Raw genomic sequence first — 27,752 nt, forward strand, 5'->3', positions numbered from 1 at the left:
TAGGCACAATGGAATCACCTTTATTATGCTATTTGCCAGAGCAAAACAGTAGTCGCCGGAGGTGCAGAATAGGACCTGCCCTTATTCAGACCCTGAGCTTCAATGAGGGCAAAGGAGATGACCACTTTAGAAGGGGTTCCCCTTGGAAACTTGCCACTACAGGCCTCCTCTTAGAGCTGGGAGGAAGCATGGGAGAGACATGGTTCTTAAGGCAAACTGGTGAGGCACGTCAGATTTCTTAACACCAGCAAACATCAAGGAGCTCAAAGGATATATGTCCATCTGAGCCAGTGTTGACGTATCACTGTTGCCTACAGGCACTTACAAAGCAAGATGGAGACATGCAGTGGGATTTGAAGCAGGCTCACAGACTAGCGCACGTGATTATCGAGGTGCCCCGACCAGGTGGGGATTGGTTCCCCCGCAGAAGCAGACAAGCAGCATCCGTTCAGCTGGCAAGACTCGGGGAGCGGACAACCCGGCCACCCTAACTCAGGCTCTCTCTGCTGGCTCCCACCTCCACCCCCGGCTTCCCGCATGTCTAAGGTCACGTTCAGCACCGGCAGCTTCCACGTGGTGAGGTGGTTCTGGTCCCTTGAGTGGCCACCTTGACCAAAGAGGTGGAGGGAGGCTTCTACCAGCTCGTCTCTGCTGTGCGGCCTGCCTGGCTATGCCACCGGGGCGTTTGGGGATCCCTTTCCGCTTCCCCTGGGGGCCTGGAGACCACACCCTGGCTCTCTTCTTTGCACCAGGCCCTGGAGATGTCTTTCGGCTGCTTGTGGGAGAAGCTGGCTTCTTGAAGGAATCTTTCTGAGATGAGGCCCGGTTTGGACTGGAAGCTAAAGTTGCGCTGGACAGTTTTCTAGCAGCTTTCTCAGACTGCTCCTTTAGCAAGTCCAAGACCAACTCTGGAAATGAGCATTAGTTTAGGAGAAATATTAGTCCTGGAAAGCAGCTGTAAGGAAAGTGCCACCCAGGAATCCTATGCCCACTTGAGGGTTCTTGAATATAAATTCTTTTGAAATTAATATGCTTAATTCCCTGGCCTTGATCTAAATAGATGACTTTTGTAATGCATACCTGTAGAATAGTGCCCTTAAGACAGCACCTCTCTTCCAAAAGTCTTTCCTGACTCCCCACCCTACCCCAAGGAAGAGGTCCTCCCTCTCGGGGCCCTCTCAGACCCCTGGACATCCTTCTAGCCAGAATCTTAGTGTTCTTTTATTTCTTCCCTTGCCTGTACTACCTGCCCCCCTCTCCTTTGGTTCTAAACTCCTACAGGCCAAGTTGCTGGTGTATCTACCCCAGGGCTTAGCACAAGGACTGCTGTCAAGTACTAAATGAAAGAATGAATACATGAGTGATCGAATGCATGGAGGGCAGCACGTGCGGCCCCCTGCTGCGCAACCAAGACACACGGACTGAGCCACAGGCTCTAGTCCTCACCCAGAGGAGAAGCCCTAGGTGAGAAAACAGGACCTGCCACCCCGGGATGGCAGCTGTTTGCACGGGGCACTGTAGCCAAGGCCTGAGCCTAGAGACAAACATGGACTCACTAGCGAGCGGCCTGAACTGGACCCGCTTACTCTTGGTTTTCACCGGCACTGGTTTGTACTTGCATTTGCCTGGAGGTGCTCTCCTGAAAACAGATGGAGAAAGTGAGGACACAAGACTCTGAAGATGGAACCAGGAAATAGGTAGAGAGGTGCAAGAACGGAGGTGGGACAGATGAAGCAGGGAATCTTCAATGAGCTCGGGTGGAGAGGAGGAAGGACATGGACGTCACAGGGACACTGCAGGCCCTTGGGGGACAGTGTGGGCAGGGGGTTGGGGCGTGGCAACAGAGAGCAGGGTTCAAGTCCTAAGGGCCACAGGCAAGCCTTGCTGAGTTTCAACTTTCTCAACTATAACATATAAAAATAGCTCACAGGGAGATGGGGAGTATTAGTTAAGAACTGTGTACTTGGCACACCAGAAGTGATGAATGGATAACTTGTGTTATTGTTATTTTGGGAGGTTGATTTGGTTTGGGGGGGGGGGTGGTTTTGGCCACACTGCGTGGCATATGTAACTTCCCTGATCAGGGGGTCAGGGGATTAAACTCATGCCCCCTGCAGTAGAAACACGGAGTCTTAACTACTGGACCACCAGGGAAGTCCTAAATTGTTTTTTAAATGAGATTTTGAAAAACACCCGGAGCAGTGGTCAGCACATACAAATGCTCTGTGGGTAGTGATGGCAGTGATGGTGATGAGGAGGAGAATGACGCCCTGCCTCTGCTCTGACGGCAGTGGCGATTCCCTTTAAGGAAAATCTCTTCAGATACTCATGGCGCAGCCCCTTGAGTAATACCAGCCCCTCTGCCTCCTAGTATTTTGATTCTTAAACTGCTGTCCCCAAGGGCATCTTCTGAAATAAAAAGGGCTTTGCAGACTAGGAGTATTTCCAGCTAGTTGGCGGCAAAGCCAAGATTCATACCCAGCATTCAGCATTCATACCCAGCTTTAGTGCAAAGATGAGCTGAAGAATTAAACAGAGCAGAATCAGGATCCATTGCTACAGAAGTTGTTTGGTTTTTTTTTTAAGTCTCAACAATTCAAGTCGTCATTATAACTGAACTGAATGGGCGGTGCTGAAAAGAGTTTGATCCAGAAAGAAGGATGTGTTCCCATCCTCTGGCCCCTCTAACTAGCTCTACCTTGGGAAAGCAGTTGAAGGTAGTAAGGCTCTGTTACCCTAATCTGCAGATTGAGAGTGGCACCCTGCCTCTCTAGGATTCTGTCAGCAATGAATATCAGCCTGCATGCACAGCACCCCGCACGGTGCCTGGGACGCAGAAATGCCTGGATAAATGTCAATGTCTTCTAGGGGGAACAGCCTTTACAGTTGCCTTATGACTGATCTCTTGCTGCCAGAAGTGAGCTAAATTATCCCCTAACCTAGTCAGGAAACTTTCAAAGGAAAGAAGAAAGGATTCACACACCTGTTGTGTGAAAGGGTTGATAGAAAGAGCAGAAAACTCCCCACACAGTCTCTGTCAGTCACCAGAAGTACTTTAAAGACCCTGGGTTTGCCCCAACCCCAGATCACAGGAGATCTGCATGGAGAAGACCCAGAAGTGGAGACAGCTCAGTCCCTAATTCACCCTGCCAACCCTTCCCCCATCAGAGGAGCCCCCAGGCAGGATCTCTAGGACAAAGCCCCTTCCGGGAACTTCTGAGAACACCTAATGGGAGCCCTGTTGCCAAGAGGAGCTGAGCTAGGCTGGGCTTCTGAGCCCTCACCAGTAGCTGGACTGAGCTGCCAAATGTCCTCTGAATAACTGCCCCAGACATGGTAATGTAAGCCTCAGGGGAAGTCCTCCTTGGCAGGTCTATCTTCAGGCTGACTTGTGGGGAGACTTTCTTCCTTTGGGTAAGAATCCTGAGATATTAATAAATCCAGTGCACTGCCCAGAGCTCTCAGGATGGATACCCTGCATCACTCTCCCAGGGACAGATACGGACACACACTCAAAAACCTCACAAATAGGAAGCGGTAGTTTGGCTTTTGCCAGATGAGTTGAAGGCTGGTTAGTCCCTGAGAGAGGCGGGCAGAGAAGCAGGGTTACACATAGAGTTCACCAAGTAAATAAACGCTGTCCCTGAATTCTGGAAACATTCAGGTGAAGACACAGAGAATCCTGACAGCTGAAGATACAGCTGCTTCTGGGACTCTCCTGGGACTGGTCCAAGACTGTGCATATGCCAAAACCCAGTGATGCTCGAGTCCTCTATGGAAAATGATACAGTATTTGCATAGAACCTACCCATCCTCCTGTATACTTTAAATCACCTCTAGATTACTCATGATACCTAAGAATGCAAATGCTATGCAAATAGTTGTAAATATAATTACAGATATTACAGAAATTGTTGCCAAGGCATGGCAAATTCAACTTTTGCCTTTTGTAACTTTCCAGAAGTTTTCAAAATATTTTTGGTCCACAGCTGTTTGAATCCACAGACATGGGACCCACGTTTATGGGGTGGGTCCCAACTGTATTTGCCAAAGACCAAGCCATGGAAGGGCAGCAATATTTACTCAGGTGGTCAGAGTTGTACACCACTGTCAGATGATCCCAGACAGAAGTTTCCAGAAGCATATTTTTAAAAAAACAAACAAACAAGGGACTTCCTTGGCAATCCAGTGGTTAAGGTTCCATGCTTCCAATGTGCAAGTTTAATCCCTGGTCAGGAAACTAAGATCCAGTATGCAGCACAGTGTGGCCAAAACAAACAGACAAACAAGACAGGAGCCACAGGTCTACACCTAGTCATCCTATAAAGGCTCAAGATCTTCATTTTCAACCACAAAGATATCATTTCCCAAATATTCCATAACTGTCCTACACTTTCGTCAGTCCAATCTGCTTTGAATCTAAAGCAAAGATCTGCTTCGTTGATCACTTCTATTGATAGTAATTCTTGGGGAGTGAGGACTGTCTTTCTGATCCACCATGGAGATAAGGACTAATTCAAATCACCTGAGAAGAAAAGGAACCCAAATCTCACCTTGATGGGTCAACAAATTTGTAAATGGATCCGTGTGGTGCGTAGGCACTGGGGTAAGAGGTGGCCAAGAAGTAGAGCTCCCCTGAGAAAACAGGAACAGACCATCAGGACAGGACACAAGGCTGGGCCCAGACAGCTAGACACACAGAAAATCATTACCAGGGGGTTGTGGCCCTGAAATACATGAGCCCCAGGAAGCGGTCCCCAGAATCCCACCTGGAGCGAGGCCTCAAGGGCTGTGAGCTCCCCAAGGAGAAAGTCCATCTCAGCACCCAGACCACCTCGGAGTGTCACCCAGCAGAGGCAGGTTTCTGCTGGGCATGCTAAGCTGCTTCAATCATGTCCAACTCTTTGTGACCCTATGGACTGTAGCCGCCAGGGATTCTCCAGGCAAGAATACTCGAGTGGGTTACCATTTCCTCCTCCAGTGCATCTTCCCGACCCAGGGATCAAACCTGCATCTCTTACACCTCCTGCATTGGCAGGCAAGGTCTTTACTACTAGCGCCACGTGGGAAGCCTATACGTTCCATAAACCAAAGGCTTCTCATCTCATTTATCACCACTTTGCTTTCAGAAACTTCACCCCAATGAGTCCATCTCCCTCCCCAGCTCTTCAGTACTGATAAGGATTCTCTGTGAAACCCAGAGACAGGCGAGCTACAGGCTGAAGACCACTTATTATTGAGTTGGTCAAAGTTCATTCAGGCTTTCCATAACATCTTTCAGAAAAATCCAAACAATCATTTTGGCCAGCGTTGCTCAATCACTAAGTCGTGTCAGACTCTGCAACTCCATAGACTGCAGTACAGCAGGCTTCCCTGTCCTTCACCATCTCCCAGAGTTTGCTCAAACTTGTGTCCATTGAGTCAATGTTGCTATCCAACCATCTCATCCTCTGCTGCCCCTGTCTTCTTTTGCCTTCAATCTTCCCAGCATCAGGGTCTTTTCCAATGAGTCGGCTCTTTGCATCACGTGGCCAAAGTATTGGAGCTTCAGCATCAGTCCTTCCAGTGAATATTCAGGGTTGATTTCCTTTAGGATTGATTGGTTTGATCTCCTTGCAGTCCAACAGACTACTTGTTACCCCTTCTTTAGGGCTTCCCTGATAACTCAGTTGGTAAAGAATCCGCCCACAATGCGGGAGGGCTGGGTTCGATCCCTGGGTTGTGAAGATCCCCTGGAGAAGGGAAAGGCTACCCACTCCAGCATTCTGGCCTGCAGAATTCCATGGACCGCATAGTCCATGGGGTCGCAAAGAGTCGGACACCACTGAGCGACTTTTACTCACCCCTTCTTTAGTGCATTAGTCCCTGCTGCCTGCCCCCCACTTCACTCTGTCCTCCAGCTCTACCTTCTTCAGTCCTGGCTTCCTTATTTCCCATGATTTTCCCCTCACTCCTCAGTCCCTAAACTTGGTCTTCTCGACACCCCGAAGAAATCACCTCCACCCACTCTTCCCTTCGTCTCTTTCACAAGGGCCCCTGTTTCCTCCCATTTTCTCCTATTTGAACTCCAAAACACACCATTCCCTTCTCATAGCAGGTACCTCATTCCACCTCGTATCACAGTTTCCTATGAGAGACAGTGAAGGGTTTATGAGCCCAACTTCAGCTAGATAAATCTGAGTCTGAATTCTGATAACACTCGTTACCATCTGTGTTGTCCTGGGCAACTTCTCCACCTGGGTAACCCTCGTGTTATTTATTCTTTGTAAAAGAGAGATAAGAATACCTCCCCTGATTATTAGGTATTGAGTGAGAAAGTGTTCAATCATCGGCAGTTCCTCTTACTTCCTTATGCCTCTGTTCACTGTGATAGCTTTTTGAGCTTGGCACAATCTCTGTCCTACCACCCTGGATTTAATACTTTTGCTTGTGTGCTTCATGCAAGCCCTCTCGATTTATGGAAGGAAACATCTTACCAAGGTACACACTGGAAAAGCCTAGAGCTTTAAACGGCTCTGGGCTATTTAAACAATCTTCTTCCTTGAATTTGTGGTGAACAGTGACTAATATTTGTTTGAGCCCAAGTGTGAGGCTAATGTTCTTTGCAGAGCCCCGCACAAAATGTAACAGCTGCCTAATAGACTGGTTTTGTGGACTGACCCTATAATCTTCCCCTTGTAAGGGGCAGTGAGGGTGGGGATCTGAAGAGTTAGGACAAACCCTTGCCTAGAGCCAGTTGGCCCCCTGATTAGAAAACATCACCTCATCCGAGGTGATGCTGACATGAGATAAATGAGTTGTCTACCAACATGTACACAGGTCACCCTTGGGCACAGGTCCCTCTAAACCATGCAATTTCTGGTCTAAAAGAATTGGAAACCCTGTGTTGCTGCATATTCCCTACACATGACTATAGTTTATGTAAATTATATATCCTAAATATGCCATAGTCTTCCCATCGTATTTTTAGAAGACAATGCTAGGCGTGAATTTCATCTATAGGGTCTAACTGACATTTTTAAAGCGTTTTTGTTTAGTCGTTAAGTCGTGTCTGACTCTTTTGTGACCCCATGAACTGTAGTCTGCCAGGCTCCTACATCCATGGGATTTTCCTAGCAAGAACAGTGGAATGAGTTGCCATTTCCTCCTCCAAGGGGGATCTTTCCCACCCAGGAACTGAACCCATGTTTTCTGCATTGGCAGGCCGATTCTTTACCACTGAGCCACTTGGGAAGCCCCTTTAGAACTATATTTTAGGGTAAGAACAACAAACCAAAAAACTGTAGCAGGCTATAAAGCAAAACATACGCAATATGACTTTACTGCAATCATTATGACCTCAGCCAGCCCTCTCGGGAATGTGCTTCAGTGACTGACATTCAGAAACCCAACCCATCAGAACTCAGCCATGCAGCCCCACGCCCACCATCCACTCCATCTACTCACTCGTTGATTTGTGCCAGCTGTCGGCTGGAAGAGTCAGGAAATAACTGTAGCAACAGTGACGGCAGAGCTCTGGTGCAACTAAAATGGGGCTTATCACACTCGGTTCTAAATATGTCAATAATGGGGAAGACTATGACACACGCAGAAAATCTGAATCGCTGTGCAAAAACAAAAGAATGTGACTCTGAAGGAAATAACTTGCCTCAGGAACAGCCACCCTGGTTTTAGGGCTGCCCTTGGGCAAAGTCTGGCTTGGGAACACCTTGGCAAGTCCACTCCGTCAAATTCAGCCAAGGACACTTTTGTTTGCCAGATGTACTGAGTGGCGCTCAAAAACTGCCTTGTTTTCTCCTGCAAGAAGTCTACAGGCTAAACAAACCAAGCCACCAAAACCTGGCTTTTCTGTGGCCTCCTGAAAAGGAACAAGCCACAGAACGTGGCAGCCCAGGGACCCCGGGCAGGCTGCCCCCAGGGGTCTCCAGGCTCTGGGGGCTCCAGCTTCCTTGGGGCACCAGCAGGGGAGAGGCCCCACCATGGCCTGTGGCTGACATCCATTTACATCATCCACTTTCCACTGAACGTGCCAGCCTGTGGTTTCTCCCCTTTTTCGTACGTTTGGACTTCCAATTTGGAACTTACAAAAACTTTTCTCTATTAAGAATCCTTAAATTTTCCAAAATATCATCTGCTTCTATAAAATATTCATCTGAAACTATCTATTCACCAGCTATTTGAGGACTTCTCTGGCAGTCCAGTGGTTAAGACCCCTCACTTCCAATGTAGGGGGTGCAGGTTTGATCCCTGGCCAGAGAACTAAAATCCCATATGCCATATGACATGGACAAAAATAAATTTTTTAATTAATAATAATAAAAAAACATAAGCTAGCTGAGAGGAAGGGTGCAGCTGCCGACTGGCTTTCTTTATGTCCCATTCAAGTGAAGCTTTTGTACAGCCACCCTTGGGTCAGAGTGGAAAGAAACCAAACATTGAAGAAACCATTAAGGCTCTGGCTAACACTTGTAGAGAGTCCTGTGTCTGGAAGGGACCCCTAAGAGATCATTTTGTTCTCTTCCGTGCCTCAGAGCATGGCTAGATGCAATTTCAAATACTGGAAGGATCACAGGCCTTGTCACCACTTATGTAAACAAAATAAACCTTTAACTTTCAAAATGACACATAACTTATATAAAGCTCAAATTAAAACGTCATTTTCTGAGTTCACAATTTGAGGATATTTATTTTCTCACTGTTTGTTGTGTATGGGGATTTTTTGTTTCCTTTTGTTTTGTTTTTAGCTTTTTATTTTATATTGGTGTTGAGCCAATTAGTAGTATTGATAGTTTCAGGTGAACAGCAAGGGACTCAGCCATGCATATACATGCATGTATTCTCCGCTAAGCTCCCTCCCATCCAGGCTGCCACACTGAGCAGGGTTCCCTGTGCTAAACAGAAGGTCCTTGTTGGTTATCCATTTTATTTTATATCTTTTAAAATGGGAATATAATTGCTTTACAATGTTGTGTTAGTTTCTGCTGTACAGCAATGTGAGTCAGCTCTGAAAGTGAAAGTGTTGGTCGCCTAGTCAGGTCCAACTGTTTGCAACCCCATGGACTGTAGCCCACCAGGCTCCTCTGTCCATGGAATTCTCCAAGCAAGAGTACGTTGCCATTTCCTTCTCCAGGAGAGCTTCTTGATCCAGGAGTCGAACTTGGATCTCCCACATTACAGGTAGATTCTTCAATGTCTGAGCCACCAGGGAAGCTGTGAATCAGCTATAAGTATATATATATATAGAGAGAGAGAGAGTGGATATTTATTAAAGCTAAATCCCTGTCTCTTTCCTTCACCTCTCTCTCTCATATGTGCACAAATGCCTTGCTCTGCTGATGCCCTTAACATACGCCTAATGGCTCTAGTGTGTAGCTGTCTACCCTTTTCCCAGGTCTCTCAAGAAAGAAATTCTCCCTTGTTCATTCACAGAAGTTGCCTAACAAACTCTGGGCAGGATCAGGAAGAGCCCAGCCCAACCAGTGGCTGATCATCAGAGGTACTTTCTCCCAGGCAACAGCGGCAGGATAAATACTCACTGTTGGCTCTGTCTACGTTTGTGTAATCACAGATCAGAACAGAATTAGGGAGGAAGCGCACATGCACCTCCTTCACAGCCAAAGGACTGGACAGACTACAGTGCAGACCTTGGTCTATCTGCACAGTGAGCTGTACAGCCAACCAAGAAGGGGTAAGTTGGCATAGTCAGCCTGTTTCCTCACTGGTGAAATATACAAAATAATTACATTATGAGGGTGTCATGATTACTAAATAAGATTTTAAAATGTGAAGTGCCTAGAACAGTATCCAGTTCATTATAAAAGGTGGCCGATAGTGAAAATAGAAGAAGTGGTAGTTTCTATTTAAATAATAAGAGTAATAATAACAACAGCAATGATAATTATTATATAAATGTTTGAGGCTTCCCAGGTGGCTCAGTGGTAAAGAATCCACCTGCCGAGGAGGAGACGCAAGTTTGACCTCTGGGTCAGGAACATCCCCTGGACAAGGAAATGATGGCCCACTCCTGTATTCTTGCCTGGGAGGTCTCATGGACAGAGGAGCCTGGTGAGCTACAGTCCATGGGGTTGCAAACCAACTGAACATGACTTAGCGACCAAACCTCAAGATAAAATGTTCAGTTCACAATGCCTGTGATTACCTAAGATCCAGTGACCAGCAATACAATACACAGTTAACATTTGTTACCTGCTTCATCTTCAGCAAAGGAGATGATGAACTTGCTGTGTGTGCTGATCAGCCCTGGGAAGGCACAGGACTCTGTGCTGCCCAGGCAAATGTCCTGTTTCTTCCATTTCTTGGTTTTTCTATCTTCCTGCAAAGCCATAAGTCGACTAGATGAAAAGCAAAACCTTATATTTTAGGAATCCATATCTCTACCCGGCAGGATATTTTTTTTTCCTCCTAGAATCTGGGAATCCTGGCATACTAGGACTGAGTCTCCCATAGGAGATCAATAACTAACCTCCCTTAGGAATCAGAAAAGCTGCTTCAGAGATATTCCTGACACCATCTTGCCCTAGATGGGGAAGTTCATTTGCTATTATAAGAGGAGTTTGGTGTCCTGTGAAGGTTGTACCACCACAAAAGACTAATTTTTATTAGCTGGCTAGTTGCTCATCCTCTCTAAGCCTCAGTTTTCTCATCTATAAAATGGTGGATAGTAAGAGAATTTACCATAGGCAAGAATTGTTAAGGTTAAATAAGATAATATATGTAAATATTCATATATTACCAATGTGCTTAGCATATAGTAAGGACTCAAAACAAATAGCTATTATTATTATTATGTCTGTAGAGTAGCAGATGTTACTTTGTATTCCACTATCCATCTATCTGAACTAAAAGAAGGTTTTTAGAAGAAAAGGGAGAGAAAATTGGGTAACCAGGGGTATCAGCTGAAAAGTTTTACAGAAACAGAGATGCTCAACCCACGGTAATTCTAGTGCATATGATTCAATTAAAAATCACTACATATCTGTTATGTGTGGGGGTGAAATGGTGGGTAGAGGTTATGGGAAAAACATAAAGAACAATTAAATCCCAAAGATCTGACAAATTCCTTGACAGGCAGACTACAAAGACTCACTCAGAAAGAAATAAGCTGAGTAGCCTGTGTCTGGAGATGGAAATGGCAACCCACTGCAATATCCTTGCCTGGGAAATCCCATGGACAGAGGAGCCTGGCAGGCTACAGTTCATTGGTCAAAAAGAGTCAGACACGAGTTAGCATCTAAACAACAACAAGCCTATATCTATTTTAAAAAATGAATTTGTATTTAAAAGTCTCCACAAGGAACACTTCAGAGGACTTCTGGTTTCCGGTCCAGCATGTAAGAAGCTTGGAGGTTGGTACACCACCCTAAAATAAGCAAAAGACTGAAACATCAACAACTATTCTTAGATTCATAAGAGAAGCGAGGTCATAGGGAACACCACTGCCCCCAACACTGGAGAGACAAGCAGGCAGATACAGAGAATCACAACTTACAGAAAACCACAAGCACAAACCTTCACAGGTATCAGTCCTGGGGCTGGAAAACCTAAACTGTAATTGACAAATTGCTAGACATTCCATATGGGCAAAGCGTGAGTTAAACAGAGGTGGCCAGCCATCCAGAGTCCCCACACTTTGGTGAGTTTTACCTCCAGGAGCTTGACCAGTTTCCCAAAATAAATATCAGGAAAAATTTGCTTGTGCTTCCAGCAGAAGGAGGGGGAAAGGAATCATTTTGAAATACATCAGCACTTTCTGTTTCTGTTAACAAATGTCTGTCCTCAGGGGAAACTACCAGAGACTAACCTTCCAGGATTTTATCAGAACCTCACAGACCTGGGGAAAGGAAGTACCTAACTCTATCCAACTCTAGCCGTCCTGTCCCACCTAAATGTGTATGGAGGCAGGAGGGCTTCTGAGAAATGCTGATGAAGTTCACAGTCCAGAGGCACAGGCTCACTAAAAACTCAGACCTAATCATAAGACTAGAACACTTCCTCTCCCTCACACATCACCACCACTTTGCTAAACACCAATTTACAGCAGTTTCTCTTACCCAGTGCATCATATCTGGCAATCAGGAAAAAAAATTACAAGGCAAAAAAACATACTTTGAAGAGACAGAACAAGCATCACAACCAGATTTGGATGTGGCATGGGATGTTGGAATTATTAGATTCAGAATTTAAAACAACTATGATTCACATGCTAAGGGCTCTAAGGATAAAGCAGACAGCATGCAAGAACAATGTAAGCAGAGATAAGGAAACTCTAAGGAAGAATCAGAAAGAAATGCTAGAGATCAAAAACACCATAATTTAAAAAAAAAAAAAAACACTTTGACAGGCTTATTAGTAGACTGGACATGGCTGAAGAAAGAATCTGAGTTTGAGAATATCTCAATAGAAACCTCCAAACTGGAAAGTGAAGAGAAAAAAGACTGACCCAAAAAAAGAACAAAATATCCATGAAAAGTGAAACAACTACTAAAGTTGTAACATAAGCATAACAGGAATATCAAAAGGAAAAGAAAGAGAGAGAAGAGCAGAAGAAACATTGGAAACAACAATTATTCAGAATTTCCCCGAATTACTGTTTGATACCAAACCACAAATCTGGGAAGCTCAGAGAATACAAAGCAGGATAAATTCTTTAAAAATTACTTCTAGGCGTATCTTATTCAAACTATGGAAAATCAGGCATAAAGAAAAAGAAAACCTGAAAAGAAGCTGGGGATAGAGGGGCGGCACTTTCAATATAGAGGAACAAAGATAAAAGTTACATCAAACTTCTCTTCAGAAACCATGCAAGCAAGAAGAATGCAGAGTGAAATATTTAAAGTGTTTAGAGAAAAAAGTCACCAACCTGTACCTGGTGAAATTATATTTCAAAAATGAAGGACAAATAAAGACTTTCTCAGACAAAAAAAATTGAGGGAATTTGTTGCCAGTGCATCTATCTGCCAGTGCAAGAAACGTTAAATGAAGTTCTTTTCAGAGAAGAAAAATAATATCGGTCAGAAACTCAAATCTATACAAAGAAAGGAAGAGTATCAAAGAAGGAATAGGTGAAGGTAAAAATAAAAACTTTTTTTTATTCTTCACTGGTCTAACAGAAGTTAGTTCAATATACTAATAGCAACAATGTATTTAATTATGTACGCTTATGTATACAGTAAAATAATAGTATTATTAAATTATAAAATGTTAATAATTATTATATATCACTGTTATTATATATGTTTATATATAAGTGAAATGAATGATAACAATTAGGGACAAAAGGGAGGAAGTAGGATTATTTTATTATTGTAAAACACAGACTACTGAGGAAGTTTTATAATGTTGTTTGAACGTGAACTTAGCTTAGTCGTAAATGTATATGGCAAACTCTAAGCAACTCTTTAAAAAAGATTTCAAAAAAATAGTGTGATCAGTGTGCTAACAAAGGAGAGAAAATGGAATCAAATAAAATGTTTAATTAAATTTGCAAAAGGCAGAAAAAAAGTAGAAGAAAAACAGGAACAAAGAACAATATCAAAAAATCGAAGAGTAGTGAGTATGGTAGATATTTCAACTATAGCAATAATATCTTTGAATGTCAATGGTCTAAACGTACCAATTAAAAGACAGAGATTGTCAGAATGAATCAAAGAACAGGACCCAACTACCATTAAAATGGTCATCTACCATTAAACATCAGATCTAGATGGCTTCACTTGGAAGGAAGAAACACATTTTACACAAATTAGTCAAGATAATTAAAGAAAAGGAAATACACTTTAACTCATTTTATAAAGCTCACGTTAACCTGAGGCCAAAATCTGACAAAGGTATTATAAGAAAGGAAAACTATGGCTCATCTGTTTCTTCATTAACACAGATGCAAACATTCCAAACACATTAGCAAGTTGCATTCAACAATATATTGCAACAAAAACTATATATTAATCAAATACAACATGACCAAGTGATGTTTTTATCCCAGGAATGCAAGATTGCTTCAGTGATTAAAAAAAAAAAATCCATCAGTGCAATTCCCCATATTAACAAACTAAAAATGAAAAAGCCTCATGATTCTCTCACTAGATGCAAAGACACATATGACAAAATGCAACACTGTACCTAATACAAACTCTCAGCAGACTAGGAACTGAAGGAAATGTCCTCAGTCTGATAAAGGGCATACACAAAACACAGCTGACAACATCAATCTTATTGGTAAAAAATCTAATGCTTTCCCCCACTTCTATCCAACATTGTACTAAAGGTTAAAATGAAGCAACAAATCAATAAAAAAAAATAATAAAAGGCTTCCAATTCAGGAAAAAAAAATAAAGGTATCCATATTCATAGTGAAATTATCTTCTACATAGAAAATCCAATAGAATAAACAAAAAAAAATCACTAGAACTAATAAGAAATTAGTTACATGTTATGAATTAATATATGTTATATATATGCTGAATATATATTATACTTGCTTTATATATATATATATATATATATATACACATATATAGCAACTTCAGCATAGCATCAAACACTATGAAATACTTAGATGTCCAAGACCTTTACACTGAAAACTACAAGGCTTTGCAGCAGTTTTATTCACAATCTCCCCAAACTGGGGACAGCCAAAACATCCATCAACAGGAAAATAAATGAATAAACTCTGGCATATTCATGCAATTGAATGTTACAAAGCAATAAAAGAGACAAACCACTGATCCATGCAAAAGCACTGACAAATTTCACAGACATTACTCAATGAAAAAAGCATCTACGATGAGAGTGGTTAACATGGCTAATGTGGGGGTGGTGGGGAGAAAGGGATGCTGTACTGAGAGGCAATGGGCAAGAAGGAACCTTCTACAGTGATAGAAATGTTCTTTATCTTGATACAATTAGTCTTAATACAAGTGTAAAGTATAATTTTACACTTAATACAATTTGTAAAACTATACAGCCACACTGTTAAGACATTGAATGTTGTGATATGCAATTTATACTCCGATTAAAATGGGAGAATGGCATTGAAACATGTATAACATCATATGTGAAACGAATCACCAGTCCAGGTTCGATGCATGATGCAGGATGCTCGGGGCTGGTGACCCAGAAGGATGGTATGGGGAGGGAGATGGGAGGGGGGGTCAGGATGGGGAACACGTGTACACCCGTGGCAGATTCATGTTGATGTATGGCAAAACCAATACAGTATTGTAAAGTAAAAAAATAAATAAATAAACAGATGTGGACGTTAAAAAAAATAATAAAATAAACTGTTGAAAAAGAGAGAGGGGACATCAATCCTTCCTTACCCACTCATGAAGTCCCCAAAGATGTAGAGACCATTGAGATTCGGGGATTCACATCCACGGTAGACGTAGCCTCCAGTGACTGACTCGCCCACTGCATGGCCATAAGCATAGATTGGAAGAATATCGTCTGTCCAGGAATAGGAAAAAGAGTGTTATAGCTAAACCTGGGAGCTTCAAGGAGGAAGAAGGCAGTTTTTAAAACCAATTGCCTTACTGAGTGGAGAATGTTTCATATCTTGGTCTTTGGGAGGACAGAAAGCCAAGTAAATCATGTTTATCTTCTCAACAGACCAGCCATGATATTTGTGAGCCTCCCATTTGATTGGCCTCAGAAAGCATAAAGGAAGCCTAAAGTTCCCCCGTCTGTGGGGCAGTGACCTGGAAATCCACACCCTTAAATTTTTCCCCCAGGTCAATATGGCAGATACTCAGGTTTAGGATTTGGAACATTGTAAGGACCAGATGGGAACCTTCCCTGGTAGTTCAGAGGTTAAAGTGTCTGCCTGCAATGCGGGAGACCTGGGTTCGATCCCTGAATCGGGAAGATCCCCTGGAGAAGGAAATGGCAACCCACTCCAGTATTCTTGCCTGGAGAATCCCATGGACGGAGAAGCCTGGTGGGCTACAGTTCAGGGGGTCGCAAAGAGTCGGACACGACTGAGCGACTTAACTGAAGGACTGGATAACTGCTTTGAGACTTTCTCAGAACAGACCATCCCCTGTTCTCTGTCTGCCTTTTGTCTATAGAAAAACTTTAGCCAAAGAATAAATTTAATCAGAGGAATGAAAAAATACAGAAGCAAGGAAAATAGTCAAGCAGAACAAAATAATATTTATTTAGTCATTAAACTAAATCAAGGACCTTTAGTTGCTCCTCAAAGTCTATAGATATATACTGAGCCATATCCTTTGAGCAGTATTATAATGAAACTCCCACCAGATGGAAGAAGTTAACTACATGATGGCCAGACTATAGCCATAACATAAACTGCTCCATCTCCCACAGTTCCAAAGAACTGGCCTCAAGGAAATGGAAACAAAGCATCCCTGGAACTAAAGATTAACTACACTTAAAACAATCAAGATAACTCTGATCAGACCACCCTGCCTGACCAATTTCAAGAAAAGTGTCAGAGATGGCTGTCCTGTCCTACATAGCTCTCTCCCTCCACCTAGATGCCCCTGAAACTCCCATTTATAATTCTTTCCCTGATTAGCAAGGGGAAATTGGTTCTTTGGGACACAAGTCTGCCTTCTCCCCAGGACTGCCAGCTTCCTCAGGAAAGCTATCTTTCCTTGCACTCAACACTTGTCTCTCAGTATTGGATTCCTAAGTAACAGGCAACCCAACCCAAGTTCAGCAACAGAAGGACGGAAAGACCAAGCAACGGTGATAAAGTCAGAAAATTAGAATTTTAAGCCAGATGGAGTTTCTAAAGCACACCTTGATGACTGATGTTTAGGGACTGCATATGGGATATCATTTCAGTGGCAGTTTCAAATAAGTAAAAAACATACAGCCACTTATTTTCCTTTGAGGATGGTTCAAAATTATATGCCTGAAAATCCCGTGAGTAACTTATTTGGAATATAGATTCCTAGGTCAATCCCACCACGCCCCCAATCCACTCAGGATTCAATTCATTAGTTAGCGAGCAATGCCCCGAGTTTCAGGTGCCAGTGGCTAGAGAACTGAGAGGGTAAGAGGCAGGAAGGCCAGGGGTCTCCAAACGGTGGAAATAGCTTACAAGTGTCAGACATTTTTATCTCTCTTAAGGAGGAAACAAACTAGTGATATTTTTTCCTTATCTATACAAATTTAAAAGGAGGTTTCTCTTAAATTCTGTGTTGCCATAGTGACACCTGGTTTCACCTGAAGTTAACCAATGCCTTTTTCTTATGGAAATGTTTATCTTAAGCTATACTAATGTACTATACATTTACCCAAACTCTGTCTTCAAGTCAGTTCCGCCTTTTGGCTCAGAACCTACTTGATAAACCAGAATGTTATACTCAGATATTGTTCCTCTAATCTATGTAAATGAAACTATTTGTATGGTGATCTGCCCTTCTTCAAGATTCAAGTTAATCATTTTATGGCCCAAGATGAATCATTTGGTGCCAAGATTATCCCAAAATGCTATCTTACGGGTGAGGGCCTGGTGCCATTCTGGGTTTTAAGACATTCCTTTCTTTCATTAACAGACTGCTGGTGACTATATAACATCCAGCTGAAGACTAGCAGGGGGGTACTCTTTCTGCCCCCTTCTGATGCCTGTGTCAGAAGCTCTCTCTATCTCTTTTATACTTTAATAAAACTTTATTACACAAAAGCTCTGAGCGATCAAGCCTTGTCTGTGGCCCCGGATTGAATTCTTCTCCTCCGGGGGCCAAGAATCCTGGGGTTGTGATTCAACAACCACCTTTCAGAAGCACTAAGAAGCGCACAGATTCCACAGGACACAAACAAAGGCACTGTAAGGACCTGCAGCGCAAGACACTCCCAGGTTTTATTCTCCCACCTCCACCCGCAATTCATTCAGTTCACCCAAGACATAAGAGGGCTTCTCACTTACCCAAAGAGGCATTTTGACAGAGCTTTTTGTCGTAACATTCAAACCCCTCCTTTGCCCTCCAGCCGTAGTTTCCACCTTTAACAATGATGTCAACTTCTTCAAACCGGTTCTGTCCCACATCCCCACAGAACATCCGACCTCGGCCCTGGCGCGTGACGGGGTCCCCTCGGTCCACGGCACAGCGCCACATGTTTCTGATCCCGTAGGCGTAGATGGCGGGATGGGCCCCTGGCTCAGAAACAAACGGATTGTCCACGGGCACTCGGTACCGCTTGCCGCCTGAGCCAGCCCCATTCACATCGATCCTTAACACTTTCCCCAGCAGGGAACTCCTGAAAGGAAGAAGGCCAGAAACAGGAACAGGAGAAATATGAAGATGTGAGACTGCTGGGTCACGTGCTAGTTCTACTTAAAATTCTTTGAAGAGTCTCCATAATGTTTGCCATAGCTGCTGCTCTGTATATTTTGCATTCCCACCAACAGTAGGCTGCTGCTGCTGCTAAGTCGCCTCAGTCGTGTCCGACTCTGTGCGACCCCAGAGACGGCAGCCCACCAGGCTTCCTCATCCCTGGGATTCTCCAGGTAAGAACACTGGAGTGGGTTGCCATTTCCTTCTCCAATGCATGAAAGTGAGAAGTGGAAGTGAAGTCGTTCAGTCGTGTCTGACTCTTCGCAACACCATGGACTGCAGCCTACGAGGCTCCTCCATCTATGGGATTTTCCAGGCAAGAGTACTGGAGTGGGGTGCCATCGCCTTCTCTGCACCAACAGTATACAGAGGTTCAAATTTCTCTGCATCCTGCCAATACTTATCCTTTGCTTTTTATAATAGTCATTCTAACAGGTCTGAGGTGATATCTCACTGAGGTTTTGACTTGCATTTTCCTGATGATTAATGACACCGAGCACCTTCTCGCGTACCTGTTGGCTGTTTGTATGCAAGAGTAGTAAGTACCACAGACCCACTCTATATTTTCCCCTCAATTAACAATACTGTCCTGCACACTTAAACTTTTTAAGAGAGTGGATCTCAAGTTATGTATTCTAAATAAAATAAAACATCTCAGAACTAGAGGAGATGGCCCAAGATAGTCTACTAAGAGTGGATCTCAACTGACAACCAAGAATCACATGGGGAGATAATATGCACACACATAGACACACACACACACACACACGTGTGTGTATATATATATATAGTTAAGACTTTCCAATTTTTGACTCAAAGAGAACTACTAGGCGAAAGTTTGATGCAGCCCTGGTCCATGTGACACTGAGCAAGTTGCAGCATCAATTTTTCTATTTTCACAATGGAGTGGTTTCTCTCAGGTTTGGTTGAATGTGTTAGGCAGGTAGAACAGGGAAGAGGAGTCCAAAACGGCGGTGGCTACAAGACAAGGAAGGGAAAAGCTCGCGAAAATGAAACAAAAGAAGGTCCGAGGACCGGAGTGGGGACCTCAGGTAAAACAAACACCACTCCTGGCTGGCCCAATTTACACAGGACAGGCCCAGGGAGCGATACACATATAAATAGAGGAGCCAGAGCCAGCTCGCTCGCTCTCTCTCCCGCGCGCTGGGGCGCTCTTCTCATCTCTTTAGATTGACATGCCCTCACGCCTGAAAGATGGATTTTCCTGCTATCTTCTAAATAAAATAGAGCTGTAACACAGAGCTGTAACACTGATTTGTCTAAGAGCTATAACACGGTCCACTGGAGACCTGAGAGCTATAACACGGTCTATCCAAGACCCGAGAGCTGTGACACGCCGAGGGGGCTTTAATGTCCGTCACCAAATCTTTGTTGTGACGAGACAAAGAATCGAGGAACATGCACTCGCGTGACAAATACTTTGAATTTTTTAAAGGAACTGGTTCTATTCTTCCTCATGTAACAATGTGGGCAGTAGAAAGAACAGAGGCTTTTGATGACTGTGGTCTCTGAGCCTCCGTTTCCTGCTTCATAAAGCAGGGGAGAGTAACACCACCTTGCAGTGTGGCTGTGATGCAAGGGTTAAATGGGTTAGTGTGCATATATATAGCATGTCATGCAGTTTCTGACGTACAGTCAGCACTCAACAAATGCAAGTTCTTTATTATCAACCCTGATATTTTTATTATTAGGGATAATGAGAGCCACAGGCTTGCTGGGTACAAAAGCAGAAGGGTCACGTGACCTTCCTCTAGATGGCACAGCCTCGCTGCATTGTCTGAGTTTAAATTCTGGTTCTGCCACTTACTCTCTGTGTGACCTTGGATAGACTACTTCACTCCTCTCTGCCTCTATTATCTTGTTTGTAAAATGGCTATCATAATACCTATACTTCACAGGATCCATTCATTCCAAATGTATTTATGGCATGACACCATTGCTAGGCACTATTCTAGGGGCTGGGAATACATCAACCAAGAAGAGAGATTAAAATTTTTGCCCCATGGCTGTCAGAATTATGTGCTCAAATAAACATAAGGTATTTAGAATAGCATTGAACACACAGTAAGCAACAAATATACATTGCTGTTGCTTCTGTTAGCCTCATTAACTAGCTACTCATGTACCTTCATGTGAGACACAGGGCCTGGAACACAGTAGTCAATAATATTGTTGAGCTGAATAGAACTATATGGTCAGATCATGGCATAGTAAGTAATGTCCTGCTCACATATATTAAAAATCTTGAATTCATCTTTATATGGCCCTCTGAGAGTCATGCTGAACATCTATAATATTAACTATAAAAATACATTATGCCTGAAAAGTATAGGACAGAATTTCTCTGGGGGTCCAATGGTTAAGAATCCACCTTCCAATGCAGGGGGCATAGGTTTGATCCCTGGTCAGGGAACTAAGATCCCACATTTCATGGGGCAACTAGGCCCACATGCCAACTAGGAAGTGGCAGTAAACAATCCCACATGAGACCCAAGGTTGCCAAATAAATAACTACTCCAAGTAAATATTAAGAAAAATAAAACAAGAAAGGAAAACCAAATGTTCTTCCCATTGTGTCAACAGAGGAGACTACATCTTGCAGTAAATGAGTTGGGTTTGACCCTTTGCAGATTCCATCTCAGCAAAAACATTACACCAGGGCAAGCCCGCATCCAGCTTACTTGTTCTGAGCATTTCCAAATTTGCCGAAGGGATCCCCAGCCTGTCCTCCATCCCCAGTGAATATGTACATATACCCATCTAGGCCAAAAAGAAGTTGTCCACCATTATGATTTGAGGCTGGTTCTTCTATCTCCAAAATGACCCTGGAATGAAAAAGAAACCACACTTTGATGAAAGCTGATATAGCATCCTCTTAAGACATCCAGAAATGACTGGTCCAAGCCAGCCAAGGACCACAAAACAGGTAGCTCAGCAGCTCTGGGACACCCCTCGCTTCCTAGTAAGACTCCGTCATGGATCTTTTTATTTTTTCACATCCTGACTACACGAGCTGTAGACACAGCAGGGTAACCATCACCCTTTCCTGGTGCTCAGCCTTACTCTCTTCTCTACAAGAACTCCCAGCCCCACCCATCCTTTGGACAATCTAGCAGAGGTTAGTCTTCCGCTTCTTCATGCTCTTTTCAATCTCTAAACCTGTCTGTATGGGAAAAGCAAGATAAGGCAGAATGGAGTAGGAAAAAAGGGTGGAGGGTGGAGCAAAAGAGCACGAGCTTGGGGTCAGTTGGAGCTGTGACCAGGCTTAATTACCTTGTGTCAAGCTTTCCGGAGAGGATGGGAATTCCCATCCATGTTCAAGATAAAAGGCCTGAGATCTAATGGTCACACAATAATCAGAGGCTACTGTTATATTTAACGTGGATATTATCTAAAATCATTTCTCAAACCCTTATGGCCTCTGCCCTTTGCTTACCTTCTATAAAATCAAGCAAGCACGGTTCTAGGTAACTGTAAAGATGGGTGGTTATAGTCATGAAGACCATCCACTCAAGATTCTAACTTGGGTTACCCCACTAATCAGCAATGACTTTTGTCCTCATTATAGGCTAGTGGATCTAAACCCAGGAAAGCTCCTCTGTTTCATCTCAGAGGACCAGCTGGCAATATTTGGAACACAGCACACAGTTGCACTCTCAGGCATATGCCTCACCTCTCTGATTTGGGATCAGCTTTGTTGGGATCAGCCCGAGAAACCTTCATCTCACTAATCCGGATCTTCTCTGCCCTCTTCTTGCCCAGGCATGAATAATAAATGTAGAACTTTCGGTTGCGGCGGAATCGGGGATGAAAAGCCAACCCCAAAAAGCCTCTCTCGTCCCCAATCCAGGGAGTGGTCAGCACGAGGCTCTTGAGGTCCAAGAAGGGTTGTTCCAGGCGACTCCCATCAGGCAGATAGACCCACACCACCCCCACCTGTTCGGCCACGAAGAAGCGGTGGGTGCCGTCCCCAGCGTGGACCATGCAGACCGGGTTCCTCAGCCGGTTGGCCACCTCGGCCAAGCAGAGCTGCAGGCAGCCCCGACGGTCCTCGGCCACCACCCCTAGGTTGCGGTTGAGATGGTCGCTCCTCAGGATGTTGGGGAAGCAGTAGTCCTTGTCGGGAAGGTTGAGGAGGTGGCAGAAGCGCGCGCCATCCTTTCCAGGGGATTCCTGTAGGCGACGGTCATTGGTCAGCAGGGCGATGGCGGAGTGGCAGTTCGAGTGGAATGCAGAACAGTAGTCAGAGCAGAGGCCAGGAAGGTTCCGGAGGGGCGTGCGCGGGTTCTCAGCGTCGTAGAGGTGGGCTGCGTAGGGGGAGCACTCCTGGAAAAGAAGAGCGACCTCAGCCCCCAGGCAGACTGGCCGTGGTAGGACTGGAACAAATTTTTCTCTTTTCAAGAATTGGACTTTTTTTTTTTCAAGAGTTTTTAAACCTTGACTTCACTTTGGTTTTATTACAGAAATATTTCCCTCTTGATGCAATATACTTATTTTAATTTTTTAAAGTCATACCTGTGTGGATGTTCTAATCAACTTTATGTTTTGAGCAAAAAGAGGGAAAACAGTTCTGGGGAAGAACCAGGATTCTGGAGCTTCTGTTACCAACTACCGAAAAGAAAGCTTTTCTTTGGGACCCGCATTTTCTACCCAGTTAATGCTCCTGGAAAGTAGAAAGGGGAAAAAAAATTCTCTCAGATTTACTATTATAACTTTGCTCTTGACATATAGAGTTTTGTTAAATGATAAAAATTTTTTTATAAAAAGAGGTAGTACTAAATGTCTCATCTTTCCCTTTTTTTATTATAAGTGCTATAAGATTTAATTTCTTTATGCACATCTGAAGCAGTGTGGCAGAAGTTTTACATTTGCTGAATCTCAGTATTGGATCTGTGTGAGTCGCTCAGTTGTGTCTGACTCTGTGACTCTATGAACTATAGCCAGCTAGGCTCCTCTGTCCATGGAATTCTCCAGGGAAGAACACTGGAGTGGGTTGCCATTCCCTTCTCCAGGGGATCTTCCCGATGCTGGGATCGAAGCCGGGTCTCTCGCATTTCACATGCTGCAGGAAGATTCTTTACCATCTGAGCCACCAGAATCTATGTTAATTATTTAATTTTTCTGTGCTTTTCCATATATTAATTTTTTTTTCTTTTGCCACATTGTACAGATGTGCAGTGTGTGGGACCCTAGTTCCCCAACCAGGGATGGAACCTGCACCCCCTGCAGTGGAAGCACCAAGTTCTAACCACTGCCAGGGAAGTTCTATTCAAAATATTTTATAATTTAAAAATAAAATTATCAAAATGAACATGCAATGTATCATTCCCAGAGATTAGGCATGTAGTGATTTCTTCTCTTCGATGAAAGGCAGAGGCAACTGCGATCAAGAAAGGAAGAAAGGCCCGTTTTTGTTTGTTTTGTTTTGTTAATTTTTGGCCGCGCTGGTCTTTGTTGCTGCGTGGGCTTTGCTCTTGCTGCGGTGAGTAGGGGCTCCTCTCTAGTCGTGGTTCATGGACTTCTCACTGCACTGGCTTCTCTCTCTCATCACCGGCTCTAAGGTGCGTGGGCTCAGTGGCTGTGGCACATGGGCTTAGTTGCCCTGCTGCACGTGCAATCTTCCCGGACCGAGGATTGAACTCATGTCCCCTGCATTGGCAGGCAGATTCTTAACCACTGGACCACCAGGGAAGCCCAGAAAGGCCAATTTAAAGGGGGCGGTTGGGGCCGTGGAGTAGGGCAGGGTCCACTCCGGAAGCTGCTTCTGATCATGGATGCCTCCCGGGCACCTGCTGGCCCAGGGCTGTCTCATTCACTTCTGTTCTCTCATCACCTAAGAGAGGGATCAGCAGCATTTCTCAGATGTGTTGAGTTCCCCATTTTTTCTTATTTCAACCCTGATTGCAGATTTGCAGAGCAGCAGGCTCTTATCGGGAAGAGCAGAAGAAAGAGCCCGGGGATTCACAGCATCTCTCCCAGAGCTGTTTCCATTTAGGAGACTTGTCAGAGCTGCTGACAAGAAGCCAGATGGACTGCTCTGAGTCCCACCTGACTGACCTGTCCACTCCTGGGGAATGGAAAGAAGTGAGATGGAAGACAAAAATAAGGATGAAATACCCAGGAACAGAGGAGGCTGTGGACAAGTAACCACCCGCATGGCACACTCTTAGGCATCATTTAGAATCTGCACAGTTGCCTCTACTCAATCAGCTCAGGAACTATCATTTCTGTCTTAGAAAACAAAGGTCCAGAACAATCTCTCCTAGGTGCCAGGCACTGTCCTCTGCACTGGGGCTGCTAACAGTGAGTGAGATGCCCAAAGCTGCTGTCCTTCTGGAGCTTATGCTTGCCCTAGGTCAGGGAACCAGTGAGTGGATCGGCCAGGGCTGTTGTGACTCGACTTTGGCATGGTATGACCGAAAGGGCACAAGACTTGGAGCCTGAGCCTGTGGATTTGCCATGGCACTCTTTGACCTTGGAGAGTGGAAGTGAAAGTCACTCAGTCACATCCAGCTCTGCAAGCCCACGGACAGCAGTCCATGGAGTATCTCCAGGCCAGAATACTGGAGTGGGTAGCCGTTCCCTTCTCCAGGGGTTCCTCAAAACCCAGGGATCAAACTGGGGTCTCCTGCATTGCAGGTGGATTCTTTACCAGCTGAGCTACCAAACCTCCTAATTCTGGGACTTCCCTGGTGGTCCAGTGGCTGAGATTCCTCATTCCCAGTGTAGGGAGCCTGGGTTCGATCCCTGGTCATGGAACTAGATCCCACATGCTGCAACTAAATACATAAATGTTATTAAAAAAAAAAAAACTTCATGCGTAAAATGGGGGTCCTGGTAGCTGCCTGCAGAATCATTGCTGGGAACATACTCCATATTTGGGGAGAAGAGGGAGAAGAAATTTAAGTTGTGAATTTTAATAAATATTAATAGATGCATGTAGGTCATTCTTTCTGTTTTCCATTTTTAAATTCTTTCTTTCTTTATTTCTGGCAGTGCTGAGTCTTCCTTGCTGCATGGGCTTTTCTCTAGCTGCCGAGAGCAGGGCCACTCTCTAGTTGTGGTGTGCAGCCTTCTCACGGCTGTGGGCATCTCTTCTCGCAGAGCAGGCTCTAGGGAGCGTGGGCTCAGGAGTTTCCACCCTCCAGCTCTAGAGCACAAGCTCAATAGTTGTGGTGCAAGGACTGCTCTGCGGCATGTGGGATCTTCCCAGATCAGGGGCTGGACCCATGTCTCCTGCATTAATTAGCAGGTGGATTCTTTACCACTGAGCCACTAGGGTATTCTGTTTTTAATCTTGTTGAAGCATAGTTGATTTACAATGTTGTGTTAATTTCTGCTCTGTAGCAAAGTGATTCAGTTATGCATACGTATATTCTTTTTCATATTCGTTTCCTTTATGGACATGTATAGGTTATTCTTATTCCTCAAATCCCTGAAACAGGAGAGCTGCTGAATTTGGCTTTCTGAAACCTCATGCAATAGGGAAGGGGGAGGGAGGAGACATTTTTATCTGGGGACTTCATCCAGAAATGGAGTCTCAGTGTTGCTCATAAGAGCTGGGCTTCTGCCCAGATGGTTATCCCAGAGTTAATTCTCCAGGAAACAGCTGAAGGGTGGAGCCTGAGGTGAGAGAGGACAGCCCAGGGCGATGCCTCCCAGGTGGCTGGCTTCTGTTCCATTCACTTCACAGGGAGGTGGGGTGGCCAGCTGGCTCTGGGATCACAGCGGGAGAGCCAAGTAATTGCGCTGACATGCCTGGGGGGTGGGGTGGGGGGGGGTGTTCCAGTCTGCCAGGATTTGCTGTCTCACCCCCAACCCATCAGTAGAGTGCTCCTCCTCATGACAGCTTCTTTCATCTGCCCTCCAACTAGACTCTCCCTGGCACTCCTGAACCCCTTTTCCCACAAAGTCAGTGTCCGCAGCCAGCATCTGACACGGGTTCAGGCTGAGCCCTACAGAGGTGGTGTCTGCCAGGGATGTGGGTTTTGGCCACTAGAGAGCCGGGAGAAGCAGAACTTCTGAGTAATTGCCACTGAGCAGCTTGACGCTCTCCCAGGCCAGGTTTGGAAAGGTGGGGAAAACCCCCCTCATCACACCAGAGAGCCCCTGGTGAAAATGACCCAGCTGAGGACTGCATTCGAACGGATGCCACCACTCCGTCCACACGCTCCGTGAACACCCACGGGAGCTTGCAGCGGTCAGTGCCCTGCAGGGAGGTCCCAGACCGCAGCTGTCCCGAGCTCTGTGAATAATACACCAGGGCCCTCAGGACCCCGGAGGGAGAGCTTTGGGAAACCAAACTCCACCTCAGTGTGCCAGTCCAGAGCCCAGAGCCCCAGGTGAAGGCGGCCACAGGTGAGTCTCTCTCAAGGGCTGGGCGCCCAAAGAGCCCTCCCCCCAAGACCCTCACCAGCCATCCCAACATCCTATCGGCTGGGGCTGGAAGGCAGCCTCCAAAGCTGGCTCCCTCACCTTCCCTCAGGGCTCCTGCTCAGGCCTACCTGGCAAAGGATGTCTTTAATGTAACCGCCACACAGCTCATGGCCCTTTAGGTCGAAGTAGTCCATGATGTCCCAGTACCGGGCAGCAATGCGGTGGTCCTTACCCTGGTCACAGCAGCCGAAGGACTCATAGTCAGAGCAGAACTCGAGATGCTGGAGGGGCTGGAAGGGGGGCCGGTAATCCAGGCACTGGGGGTGTCCCTGCAGCAGCCCCACCTGGCCCAACAAGACTATGAGGCTGAGACAGAAAATTCGAGGAGAGGTGAGGAGCCGGGGGGTCCACCGATTCCAACCACCTCTGGGAGTGGACCTTCTGAGCATCTTGCCCTAGGGACGCTCTGGCTACTACTGTTGCTCAGGCTGGCTTCCTCCTCTGGGCTGGTTCCCTCACTCCCGCCCCCGCTGTGTTTTTCTTCCTTCCTTCTCTTCTCTCCTCTGAAGGTTCACTGAGGTGGTTTCTGAAACATGTCCCTTCTGGGAGCTGGACCGCTGTCTTCTGTGAAAGCGGTGAGCAGCGTCCAGTGCCTTCCAGTCCCCTAAACAGGAAACTGGTACAGCCTGCTGGGAGCGTAGTTATCCGGGTGCCAGCAGAAAGGTACAGTGATGTCCACGGCAGATGAAGTGAGTTTATTAAAACTGCAAAGAATTCCTATGGGAAATTCCCACTTTGTTTACAGCCCTGTTCCCAAGCTGAGCAGTCAGGATCTCCAGGGAGAACAGCACACAGTACACGGTCCTGGACGGCACATTGGAAGGCGGTGTTCCAGTGTGCCTTTTGTGCCAACAGCAACATGGGGAACTCGGGTGTGGATCTGGGAAGACGGAGGCGGGGTGGGGCAGGCAGCGGGGCCCTGCAATTCCTGAGACCCAGAAAGGTGTGTATTCTGAAGGGTAGGAAGACAGG

The 27,752-nt window shown here is 45.1% G+C and overlaps 1 protein-coding gene across 1 annotated transcript; it reads right to left on the reverse strand.

Annotated features, from left to right (window-relative positions):
• HHIPL2 (HHIP like 2) lies at positions 1 to 27,198 on the reverse strand. The gene is made up of 9 exons (XM_012187078.4): positions 26,849 to 27,198; positions 22,018 to 22,670; positions 21,026 to 21,169; positions 17,915 to 18,246; positions 15,339 to 15,465; positions 10,207 to 10,352; positions 4,554 to 4,635; positions 1,557 to 1,639; positions 1 to 908 (listed from the first exon to the last, which is right to left on the reverse strand). Exons 1-9 carry the CDS (start codon positions 27,167 to 27,169, stop codon positions 493 to 495), a joined length of 2,304 nt encoding a protein of 767 aa, XP_012042468.3. The 5' UTR covers positions 27,170 to 27,198; the 3' UTR covers positions 1 to 492.
• Positions 27,199 to 27,752: the final 554 nt, after the last annotated feature.

Source organism: Ovis aries, chromosome 12 (assembly GCF_016772045.2).
Source record: "Ovis aries strain OAR_USU_Benz2616 breed Rambouillet chromosome 12, ARS-UI_Ramb_v3.0, whole genome shotgun sequence".
Lineage (NCBI taxonomy): Eukaryota > Metazoa > Chordata > Mammalia > Artiodactyla > Bovidae > Ovis > Ovis aries.